General features: G+C 34.0%; 1 protein-coding gene across 4 annotated transcripts in view; it reads right to left on the bottom strand.

The window, feature by feature from the left end:
• Positions 1 to 13,370, bottom strand: part of EYA4 (EYA transcriptional coactivator and phosphatase 4) — a 290,845-nt gene that overhangs the window by 63,025 nt on the left and 214,450 nt on the right. For all 4 annotated transcript variants that reach the window (XM_017879599.1, XM_017879602.1, XM_017879601.1 and 1 more), the window contains 4 exons: positions 6,699 to 6,791; positions 2,153 to 2,219; positions 796 to 938; positions 509 to 652 (listed from right to left, as the gene is read on the bottom strand). In XM_017879599.1, the coding sequence (XP_017735088.1) occupies positions 509 to 652; positions 796 to 938; positions 2,153 to 2,219; positions 6,699 to 6,791 (447 nt within the window). The remainder of the gene's footprint in view (positions 1 to 508; positions 653 to 795; positions 939 to 2,152; positions 2,220 to 6,698; positions 6,792 to 13,370) is intronic.

The following is a 13,370-nucleotide window of genomic DNA, read 5'->3' as shown; positions in this document are numbered from 1 at the left end:
TATGTAATAGTCCTGTTAAGCAACATATTATCAATAGGAGAGAGGAATTTTAGGAATGAACAAAAAATCCTCAATTGGTCAATGATAAATGGAACTTAGAAAAGAGCTAATTCAAGTTTAAGTATAATCAAAACAGCATTACATACTTCAGGAATACTGAAAAGAAAATACTGGTTTGTGCTACAGATCTTTTAAATCGCTTAAGTAGACGCCAAACGTGTGGCTGACCTGGTGTCTGGCTTGGGAGTTGCTTTGCTTGGACTTGGTTTCCTGCTGATGTTACTCAGCTTAAACTTAAGTATTTAAGTTTGGTATAGGTCCTGTTTCCTGATGTATACTCAACCATTTCATCATGTTTCTGTCTAGTTGTCTATCTTTCTTTAGAAATTGTGTGAGCTGTGATAAAGCTTAAAACTGTCTTCATGATCGGATATTCCTAGTCTGAAGCCAGTGAGTCTCACTCAAAGAATGAGTTCTCCCAAAACATGTTTCATGTTTAGCTACTTACCCGGCATTTGGTAAGAATAAGGTGTCTGGCCCGGCTGTGGGGTAGAAAACCCTGGGCTGTAACTGAGGCAGCCACTCTGTAATGGGGACTGAGTTTGGGAAAGTCCACTCTCTGTCTTGATGGCTGGCAACATCACACCCAAATCTGTTCAGAAAAATGATTGTGCAAACCATTTAATTAGTAAGATGATTTTCCTTCTAAAGTGTAACCTACAATAGAATACAAAGCTACCAGCCAGCAGGATCACCTGCCTATAACCAAAGGAGAAGACAGAAGATGTAAAATACCGTAAGTGGGCAGGCTGTAGGGCTGTCCTGTCTGTGAGTAGGCTGTGTAGACGGCCGGCTGCTGCATCCCCGAATACTGAGTCTGGCCTGCATATGCAGACATTGTTTGAGCTGCTGGTGTAGAAAGAATGTGTGGATAGGGCCTAAATATCAGAAAAATAGCATTACTGTGGCAACAAAGACTGTGTATTAATTTAGACAGCCTAGATTCAGTGAAACCCTATAATATCCAGGACGTAATCCTCTTTATCCGTAATGTTAACAATATAGGAAAAAACAACAGTCTGAATGTCAGGAGTTCAGGCTCTGCTACAGGCCAGTCTAGTGATCACAGCCAAATGATTTAAACTCCCTACGTCTATACCACATCTGTAAAAGCAGAAATTTGATTTAGATATTATACCTAGTGTCTCTTCCAGGTCTATAATTCTTGCTCATATCTGAAATCGCACTCCAGTTAATATGTAGATGAGGAAAATGGAGCACACGCTAGCTTTATTAATATGCTCATGAGCAAATTCACATTCACCATGAGTGACTTAATGCTATGCAAAGACTATGAAAGTCTATTTAAAAGCCGTACCAAGAATTCGCTCCCAAGAATTGGAAATTTAAAAAAAGAAAAAGAAAGGCAGGAAGTTTCCAAAAAAAAAAATAAATAAAGGAACATCATTCATTTCATCATGCCACATTTTACATCATGTTCTCCATTGGATATCCAACCTCCAGTCTATATGTACGTAAAGGCAGACATTCTAGATGCTGCAGAAAATAACATACTATATTTAAATGTGTATGTATCAGCAATACACAATCTTGGCACGTCTGGCTGATTCCAAACCAATTCAGATATATGCCTAATATAGTTAAACTTCAGAAATATCTACGACTGTCCTCAATAAAGTGACTATATTAGTTATAAAAAACAATAAAGCATATTCTCCAAAACTATGTTTATTAGAACTGGAAATCCAACAAAAGAATTTCAATGATAGAATTAATTATGAAGTGTTGACATTTAGATAAAATGTAATCTCTTTAGATTTTTTAACCAGCCAGCATTTTTGAATTTGAATTAAAATGCAATGTATTCTAATTTGAGCTTGATATTTTTCTCAAGATATATATAAATATTCAAGGGAATTATCAAGACAAACGTTGGTGTCTCTATTTCAAATTTGTACAGGATATTTATCTATATATTTAATCTATCCAAGTATTATCCAGCTAACTGTAATACATTTATAGACATAAATGTTTGCCAATTTAAACTTGTCAAATTGTGCGAATACAGATTAATAAAGATAATGCTGGAAAAAAATTCTAATAAAACAGAAAGAATCTACTGACCACTTACTTGGAAGGATACAGCTGTGGGGAATACTGATGTGCTGATCTGGGGCTGTAGCCACTACTTGTAATTACTGTAAGACACAAAAATACCAGTGCACCAAAGGTTGCTTCATAAATACGTTTCACTGGAGTGTACATAACAAATTTGAAGAAATTACCGTGTTAAACACATGTTTCCAAAAATTCATTTTCTAAAAAGAAACAGCTGCCTAAACATTTTCTCCTAATTAAACTGCTTTGAGTTTTGTGCGAAAAGCATGATATAAACATTTGTCTCACAAATCATTCCCTCTATCACTCTTCCACTCCATTTTCTCAAATCATTAGTATGCTCTTATATATTAATATGCTATGAATAAATATCTTTGATTACAGGGTAATTAAGCTTTCATAATATAAAAGTAAATTTTTAAAATTTGCAAACTTTACATTTTAAAATGCCAAATATGATGGCAATATGTACATATCGCTCTTCTTCCATATTTGTTCTAATTGAAATACAATACAAAATAAGAAGAGTGTGATGTTCCAAACTTCTTTTTCTAACAGTACAATACGATTGTATTCTACCTCCTCTCATTTTACCCATCAGATGAACAATTAAAAATGCAGTCTAAAACATTCCAGTAATAATTAAAGAAAGCATAGGTGATTTCTTTAAAACATAATCACAAAATGCAGTAGCAATTATATTTACAAATAAACTTTGAACTATTAGAGATAATACTTTTCTGAGAAGAACTTAAAGGTGAAAGTCAGGTCCTATTAACAGTTCATCAAACATGGAGCCCCAAACTGGAATATATCCAAAAGCTTGGAAGTTTCTCTTTCCTTTAACTATCTGCCTTGACTAAGACAGATGTTTTGCAAATATATGGACTCTAAAGTGTGAGCCAGTTCCCTTAGAGCCAATCCACACTGCGTGAGCACCCAGAGTATCTTTATTGGGCCATCTGCTGTTCATTCACTTTTCAAAAAGATTAAAGCAGTACACAATGCAGTGCTGGAATTAGTTTAGTCTAATCAATCATAGTTATACTTCAAAGTACTATGTCCTTTCTAAGTTGTTCATAATAATTCTGGAGCTAAACTTTTAGAATTGTAAAAGTGACAAATAGGTTTAGGTTGCTAACTATTTTATGAAACATGATATATTTCTATATATATCACAAGTACCCTTGTGATGTGCTTCACAAACACATAAAATTTAATGTGTTTAAAATGCTATTTTGCCTATAAGCTCTGAATATGGAAAGAATATTTTCATTTTCATAGCAATAATACAGTAAGTATATTTTTAAGAATATTAGTCAATTTTGAAAATCATCAAATTTGACTAAAGGTGTTACTTCTAAATATTTTCAGCAACCCAAACTTAACTGAATTTGATATGTATCGAAAATAAATTGAACCAATAAACTATTAATTTTCTACATATTTATTAAAACTTAAAGAATGTTTTAAAATTTTCAAATCAACTTAATGAAAACAGACTCTTTGTTCTACTACACAATGGGCATTAAATGTACATTTCATAATAATAGTGTTATTCCAAAGATAGTCATTCTAATTTATCAATTCACAATACCAAATACTCTAACAGAAATATAGTTAAATGAGGCTTAATTATATATTCTTTCATCTCTTCTTTACAGAATTTCTCCTTGGTACACTCAAGACTTGGGCTATACTAATTAGTTACGATCAATACTGTGAAATAGAAGGCTTTTCCAAAGAGACACTGAATAATGAAGATAAATATTCATTATAGTAACTTCTAATAAATAAGACATAGACCAAAATTACACATTTCAGAAAAAACTCATATACATGAACTCAATTCTGAATATACAGGATGTTTCTTCTAATGATAAATCTAAACATCATTAGAATAATGTACTCACAACACTATAAAGGCTCAACTAACCTTTACAATTTTCTATTAACGTCTATATGTTCATTTTCTAAATAGAACACAAAACCTTTGACTCAGAAAACTACGATGTTCACGTAGGAAAGTTTATGTTTCTTTACTAAAATATATACATTTTGTTCTAATTCAGAAATCTGCAGATAACTGAAAAGAACAACAAAATTGGATTAAAGTGAGTGGAAATTATGCAGATCAAAGTAAAGACTCCTCTCACAAAGGGCAACCTCATTTCCAGAATGATTTCTGGAATATCTTGTACAAACTTGAAAGACCTTCGTTTTATTCCCCACTGTCATTTGATTAATCATAAACATTACCCAATATACTCATTACATTCCATCATTTCTGCATACAACAGTAAGCAAACCAGCTTGTTTTCGAAATGCCCTGAAAATTAATTTAAATAAATGTTTAATGTCTACTGTCAGTTTCTCTGATGGTGTCAAAGCAATTTTAAGGTTTCATTCTTATTATCATGCCGTCTTAGATTGGTGACTCTCAATGGGATGAGAAGTGGGTAGAGGTGAGAATTTGCCTGTCAGGGGACATTTAAACAGTCTGGACACATTCTTGGTTGTCTTTAGTAAGCCATCTTTGGTTGCTTCTTCAGTAAAGAAGCATCTGGAGGAGTGTTGCTGGCATTCTGGGATAGATGCAGCCAAACATCTCACAGTGCAGAGGACAGATTTCCCACACTAAATAATCAGCCCGAGTCTTTCACAGTGCTAATGTTGATCATGCCTGCCCTGGATCACTGCTGTAGAATAAAACTTTCCACAGAGTTGGAAATGTTCTGTATCTGAGCTGTCCAATATGGTAGTTGCTAACCACATGCAGCTGTTAAACACTTGAAATGTGTTTAAACTTGAAAATTCAGTTAAATTTTGGTTGCTGAAAATATTGAGAACTTAACACCTCTAGTCATACTTGATGATTTTCAAAATTTATTAATATTATTGAAAATATACTTACTGCATTATTGCTGTGAAAATGAAAATAAAAAACAAAATTTTTAATTTTATCAAATTTTAATAACTACATATGGCTAGTGGCTACCTTATTGGAGAGCACATCCCTAGATAATTCTTTAAAAAATTCAGAAAATATCTATAAAGATAATATGAGTGAATTTCAGACAGGATGATTGTTCATACCTATTTCTTTTTTCATCTATTTTCCGGTGGAGTATTACAGAAAGGACCCAGGGGCTGATCATAAGGACATAGTTCTAGACTCATACCACCCACCAGCTGTGAGGCCTTGACTGTATGGCCTTAACCACTTTTAACTTTTCTGGTCTACAAAATGGATCAGAGAGCTCTGAAATTCCTTCTGGAGCTAACACTTTATGGTTTTGTCATTCAGCTTTCAATGAACTTGTAGTATACTACTGAAGTATATCAGCAATAAATTAATAACTCCATTCTTTTCCTTAAAAATTTGTTCATATAGATTTATTTTGCAGAAGGTTTATAAAACCTATGGTAGGTGTACAATACAGAATCCTGAACTGGTAACTATTTGTCTCCTGAGAGGCAGGTAAACTGCTAGAAAAGATGTGGATTAGTACACACGAGTCTCTATGCAAAGTTTATGTACTAGTATTTCTTTCTTGGAGTACTAATATTTATGTAAATATATAGCAACTGCTTCTAATCGGTGTGAACTAGTGAAATTAGATCATCTGTAAAAATCAAATATATGCTATAATGACATAATACTCTAAGACACATCTCAACTATTGTTACATAAAACGTACTACAAAAAATCCTTATAACATGAGAATACGGATAAATGTAAAATGTAAAATGTATTAAAGTAGAATAACAGAACCAAGATTCAGTTACCACAGATACTTTGCTACGTTTAATGTTCTTCTTTCTGATGTACCCATTCCTCCTCAGGTTAGAAAAATCCTTTCACCAGATAATAAGCCAAAGAAATATTGTAACTTAAAAAAAATTAATTGAATCAACTTAATTCATGCCCTTTGTGCCCAGCTGGGAGTTATCAGGTATTTATATTTTAAAGGGATTGATGTTTAAAGACATGCTATTGTTCTCTTTGAAGCATATGAGCACTCTCAGAGGCTGGGTTCTAATGCAACCAGCATGTGCTCTCCTGCAGCCCATTAACCTTTAATACTTGTCACTCAGCTGCTTACACAGGAGGAGTTTTTTAAACCCAGAGAGGAAACAAGGTTATTTAGAAGGAATCAAATGGATAGTTTTACATCTCGAATGTTAAACAGAAGGTAGTTTTTATGTAATTCAAATGGGTAAGTTGAAGAAGAAAGGTCAGCCACTACAACTTAATTATTAAATTAATTAAGCATTGTATAAAATAACTTTGAAGGAAGTTAAGTTTACTTATCCGTAATAAGAAAGTCATGGAACTTTTGCTGTCAACTACAATATCAAGCAACATTATTCTAAATACAATTTATAACAATGCATACTGCTTATGACTATTAGTTCTCAAAAAAATAAGAACTTGTTTCTAGCTTTATAAAGATCAAAGTTCTAAGAGCTTGGATGCTTATGCTGCTTATTCCCAGGGAGGAGGATGTGGACGCACCCCTATGTGTACGTAAGGACACATGAGCTAAAGGCTTTACCTGACCCAGTAAAAGTGTCAAGCGCTCCATCTCCAGTCGTGGTTGTGGTTTCACTGCTGTTCAAGGGCTCTGTTTTGACTGCAAGAAGAGACACTATGTAGAAGAATAAGTACATGTGAGTTTTACTTCTAAATTTATGTCAAAGACTCTGTCTGTTCTACTAGTGATTTTTCTAGCTACCATGGGCATGCAAGAGAAAACTTGAGAAGTTGATGAAGAGAGTTTGTTAATTTAGCTTCTAAAGGGGCATGCATTTAGAGGATTTAATCTAAAATCCTCTGGCCAAGCTAGTTCTCTCAAATCTGGCTTTTAAAGGCAGTCAACCTTAAAAAGTGAAACAGCAGTACACATATTTGTATTTTTAATTCACCTAAACACACTCTCACGTAGTCAATAGGAAATAAGGAATCATCATCAGTCTTCAGCACATTGAATCAGAATGATACCAGAGAAATTTACTAGGAAGATATTTTTAAGTTTGCATAATAATACAATGGAGACCGATAAAAGTATAGAAACCATGGGCTCATTCACACAATGAATGAAAATGAAGCACTGAATGAAGCTCTAAAAAACACTCACGAGCTATCAGGTGTTGGGCTTCTTATTTTTAAAGGTATAACAATTTTTAATATGTTATAGAGATAAGCACAGAAAAAGAGATGACTTACACAGCAACACCTACATCTTTTGAAAACTCTTTTAATATGTTATTTCTACATGGCAGTGGTATATTTTGGCAAAATCTTTGCTCGGTAACAAAGTGGCCTAGTACGCATTATTATCATTATTGGATGCGATAAGGGTGATGGGGGTGATAATAAAGTTTTACCCATTTGGTCACACCATATTTTCCCTTTGTTGGCAAAGCTTTACTACATATACCACAGCAGCAAGGAAATAAACTAAGCTATTTTCTACTTAACACCTCTTGTGTTTCCTGGTCATAAATGAAATGAACGATACAGTTAAATAACTTAGAAGCAAGCAGAAAATTACAAAGAGGAAAGCTCAAGACTAGCCAAAGGGTAAAAAAGAACAGTCAGTCATAGGGTACCCACCAATCACACGAGTCAGTAATGTTATTCTGTTAGAAAAGCAATTAATTGATAGAAAAACCATGCGGTAATGATTATGCTCTTTTCCACATGAACAGAATTAACCAGATCCTCAGTGAGCTCTGTGTTAATTTAGTATCCATGATTTATTAATGACTTGATCGGCTGGAAGATTCAGAGGAGAAACGTAAATGTTGGAAACAGAAAGTAAAGAAACTTGGATTGCTTTTCTTAGCAAAAAAGGAAATTCAAGTTCGACTTATCTTTCAATAGCAACAATGATCTGAAGAATAGTCTATTTATATAATGATAAATAATAAATTAGTGGTTATAACTTTTCAGTAGTAATTTGCACAGTAGTCCCTATTATGGTTATACCTTATCAATCACTAAACCTATCATTACAAAATCATTTTATCACCTTTTTATTTACTACTATATAACTAATACTTATTGAGAGCTTACTACACGCTAGATGATGTACATTTAGCTAATCCTTAAAACAACTCTAATTAATACAAATCACTATACCCATTTTATGGACAAGAAAACTGAAGTGCAGTGGGGGCTGAAGAGCCTGCATAAGTTCCAGTGCAGGAGATGGTAGAGCTAAGATTTGAACTCAGGTTTTTAGCTCTAATACGCAGGATCTTTCCACTGTATCAGGCTGCCTTCGGGTATGAAAATGGCTTATGCTCATGACAGTGCCTCTTCTCAAAGGCCCAAAGCATAATGAGAATGCAGTTATCTCCTAGACAGAATAATTAAAATACCTCATTAAAATAAAACTGCACAATACTGGAATAGTATACTAAGGCATGTTTCCCATTTCTTCCTCATGGGATATTTTAAAAGACAACAAGAAGTAGCAAATTTGAAATTAGGTAACAGTAACAGCACACCCTTAAAAGGCACTTGATACATTCCAGGCATTGCTCTTGCCCTTTACACCTATTAACTGATTTACTGCTCTCAACAGTCAGTAGATAATATCGTCATCTTCATTTTTCAGATAAGGAAACTGAGGCACAAAATGGTTAAATAACTTCCCCAGTCACAAAGCTTGTAAGAGCTAGAATTTGAGACCAAGTGGTGCGTGTTCAGAATCCAAACTCTAAACCATACTGCCTCTCAGGCAGCATTAGCTAATCAAGAATTCCTCTTGCCTGTATGAAGATAATGCAGAGTATAATCTAGATGGGTATAAAGGCTACTCCATCTCATGCAATGTTTACATTTGACTTCTAACATTTATGACAAAAAGGCATGGCCCAAAGCCTTCAGCAAAACTAAGAAACAGTTTATCAGAGCTTCTGACTTCTACTTGCAGCGAAATTCCTATGTATGCATATCTGTATCTATGAACAATATTTGCAAAAGTAGCTTCATTATAGTAATAGTAACACAGATTTTACTTGTGAATGGAGGTGGCAGAATGTGAGCTGTGTCTAACAAAACTCATCTAGAAGCCAGACATGAAGATTAGTTTTGCTACTTTGAATTTCAACTCTTAGACCTGATTTCAAAAGCTTAGTATTGGTTTTGATTATAATCTCTTTAATTTGAAAGTTTAGGGAGGTCAAAAGGAGAAAGAAGAGGAAGGAGAGAGCGAGTTTTTGGTCTAATTCATTATACTGGAAACATCTCTCATTAAAATTTTAAAGGTTTGCCTTTAGTCAAAGACAGACAAAGAGGTTCATTTTACTGAGAAAAGGCATCCCTGGGAAAGTATATGAAGAGAGGAGTAAAAAGCACAATGTATTAGCTTTACAAAAATGCCTGAATTTTAAAGTAATAATTCAACAAAATGGATGCTAACGTTTGGGGGGAAGTGGTGCATGTCAATGTAAAACTGTTTTTCCTATGCAAGTAAGGGTAGAACAAAATGGAAAAATGGAAATAAAACATTTATTCTGTCACGGAAAATAAACTGCACTCACATTAAGTGACCACTAACAGGCACCTCTCGAGCTCGAAGTAAGTCTCAAAGTTATTTTGGTTTGATTTTTCTAAATAAAATGCAGTAATATTAGGTAATAAGAAATAACTATTTTTTCAGCAGTAGAAGGCTCAAATAGAGAAGTGAATAGACACTCCTTATATTATTAGCTGATTTATTAAAACATGTTAGAATACAAAGAAGTATTATCTTGATATTTATGTAACAGTTAACTAGTATAAACATTATAAAATAATTATAGATAAAGCTTGGAAAACTTACGTTATTTTCACTGAAGCTACAAATACATTTGAAATGTATGCTGTTTTCTTTTATCTTGCTTTTGTTTCTGCACTTTAAATTACATCTACTATATACTTTTCTAGTGGCAGGAAACTTAGCTTTTCATTAAATATATGCAAGACACTATTGGAAAATGTTCATTAGTAAGACAAAATTAGTAGTCCTATTACTATTAACTTGTAAAAGTCCTTATTCCAAATAATTATCAGTGTCTATTCCTTAACTGTTCAAATGTATTTTTAAGCTATATTTTGTTTTTCTTAAATTAACATGATGTTTAAACGAGGCTTTTAATTTATTTTCAGGACAGCACCCAAATTCATTACATGCAATAAGATGGAAGCAAAATCCTTCTATAGAAGACAAGCACCATATTTCTTAACCAAATGCAAGCTTACACACAAAATGTTTTGATTTCAAAGGAAACAATGATATTTTAATGTCCCAGGTTGAGGAGTTTTGTGGGATTATTATTCTGTATCTTCAAAGTAAGGGAGTCAGAGCTCATTTTGCTAAAAGTGGCATAAAATTACTTTCTATAGCACTTTGTCCAGAACTGTTAAGAAATTCTTGTACTGTCAGGCCCAGCTCCCCACTAGTTAGCTACTTGCAACTTGGATGTTTTTGACAGAGTCAAATAGTAAAAATAAATAAATACACGATTGGCTTTTCCATTTTTTTAGCTTTAAAAATAGTTCTTACGTATAGACTGAATTAAGGTCATATATGATTATTGTCAGGTATCAGTAATGGCTACTAAGTCATAGATTTCCTGTCTTCACATCCCAACCTTCATCCCTACTGCCATACACTTATTTTTAAAGCAATCTTACTCCTGTCCCCTTAAATTGTCTTTAGAATTTAAGTACAACATTAATGTCGATTAATTGCTTTTAGAGAAAGTCTGTTTTATGATCATAACTCAAAGTTCATATTCATTTGTTACAATTCAGGCTTCATTCTCGAAAGGTAACCCACATAACTTACACTTACATTTCATCTTCATAAATCAGTGTAGTTTAAACATAGATTAAGGTGTGTGTGTGCACCAGTTTAAGGTGTCCATTTAAAAAACTACATATATGTAATTCCACATACACTTCTTTCTGAACCCCAAAAAGCACATACAGAGGCTTTTGACAGCCTAGTTTCTACAAAGAATTTCAGAAAGTTAGATCAGGAAAGTTACAATTTATAACACTGCAGGGAAGCAGTAAAAGTATCGCCTACTGGTTTTAATAATCAGTATAGCCTATGATTTATGCTTGTTTGAATCAATATATTCATTCAGAAACCTATGATTACCAAGTGTCTTTCATTCCTAACTACCCATAAAGTATTTAATTTTGTAAAATAATTTGATGAGGCCATTTATGACTTTTATTCTAAAAAAAAAACTCTACAAAGAACCGACCCACAGCAGTAGGTAGCTCTACTGCACAAATACTAATTCATTATATGTGAGTCAATCGTCTCTACAGTAAAAATTCTAGAAGATTCTTTTCTATATTGATTTCAAATATAGAAAAAAAAAATACAGCTGATCAGAATGTCTGATTTCTATTCCCCCAAACTTTTCCTTTGAAGTCATTTCTTAATCTCCATGTAGAATCAAATATTCCCTCCCCCCACTGTTCATCCACCTTGAACACATTATGGCATTCATTATTTTCATGTCTGCTTCCCTCTGCTAGACTTTTGGTTCCTGGGTGGCTGGTATCGTGTTCTTTAGGTCACTGGGTTCCCATTTCCTAGCATAGAACTTGGCATATAATAGGAACTTGATACGCTTCAATTAAGTGAGAAAGTGAAAATTTACTCTTTTAGATCCTGCCCTAGCCCTCCCAATAGATCTAAGTATTTTTGTATATAAAGTGTAGTTCATCATGAATCCTGACACCATTAAGCAAATTAGAATCTGGAATTACCTACATCTGGAAGTAAAGATTCATATGATTGGCATGCACTCTTATATGTACAACATAACTTATGTATACGCATATAGATCTATATCAGGAGTTGTGCCAAATCTGACTCATGGCCTGTTTCTGTATGGTTTTAAGCTAAGAATGGTTTTACCTTTTAAATGACTGAAAAACATCAAAAGGAGAATATTTTGTTACATGAATATTTTAATGAAATTCAAATTCTGTGTTCATAAGTCAAGTTATTTAAATACAATCATGTTAATTTGTGTAGGTATTGTGTATGGCTGCTTTTGTGCAACAACAGCAGAGCTAAACAGCAACAACAGAGAGCAGACAGCTCACAAGGCCTGACCTCTGCTTTATTTGCTAAGGTAAGCTTGCATTTATGTTATCTTCATATTTTACACTTTAATAATTTTACAAGTGCTAAAAATTTCAAAGGAAAATCTATATTCCATATAAATCTGCAGATGTAATTATATAACAAGGATTAAGGTAGGGAAACACCTTAAATTACTTTCAAGAATATTGCAACATACTTAAAGAGCACCAATGTAGTATGATAAAATCTAAAGGTGATACTATCAACTTATATCAATTAAAAAAAATAGGCTGGGTGTGGTGGCCCATGCCTGTAATCCCAACACTTTGAGAGGCCTAGGTAGTCAGATCACCTGAGGTCAGGAGTTCATGACCAGCCTGGCCAACATGGTGAAACCCAGCCTCTACTAAGTAAAGTACAAAAATTATCCTGGTGGGCGTGGTGGTGTGTGTCTGTAGTCCCAGCTACTCAGGAGGCTGAGGCAGGAGAACCACTTGAACCTGGGAGGCGGAAGTTGTGGTGAGCCAAGATGGCGCCACTGCACTCCAGCCTAGTAGACAGAGTGAGACTCTGTCTTAAATAAATAAAGAAATAAATAAATAATCTTTTTGAACATCTCAAGTTATTGGAATGATCTTGAAAAGCTATTAAATTAGTTCTTTTCTTTTGCCTTTTGTTTTATTATAATTTTATGAAGTGCTACAATTCCAACAATAAAAACCAAGAATTGAAAATAAAATAGTTTATTCTTAATAGAAGAGATCACACAACAAATGCTTAGTCTGTGTCACAAACGCCCACCATAAAAAGTCATTGACATTCAGCAGGGCATGGTGGCTCATGCCTGCAAACCCAGCACTTCGGGAGGCTGAAGCGGGCATATCACGAGCTCAAGGAGATCAAGACCATCCTGGCTAACATGGTGAAACCCCATCTTTACTAAAAATATAAGAAATTAGCTGGGCATGGTGGTGGGTGCCTGTAGTCCCTGCTACTTGGGAGGCTGAGCAGGAGAATAGGATGAACCTGGGAGATGGAACTTGCAGTGAGCAGAGATTGTGCCACTGAACTCCAGCCTGGGCGACAGAGTGAGACTCCATTTCAAAAAAAAAAAAAAAAAAA

This window comes from Rhinopithecus bieti, unplaced genomic scaffold, assembly GCF_001698545.2.
Source record: "Rhinopithecus bieti isolate Rb0 unplaced genomic scaffold, ASM169854v2 scaffold_10612, whole genome shotgun sequence".
In the NCBI taxonomy this organism is placed as follows: Eukaryota; Metazoa; Chordata; class Mammalia; order Primates; family Cercopithecidae; genus Rhinopithecus; species Rhinopithecus bieti.
This window is presented reverse-complemented; position numbering and strand designations above follow the sequence as displayed.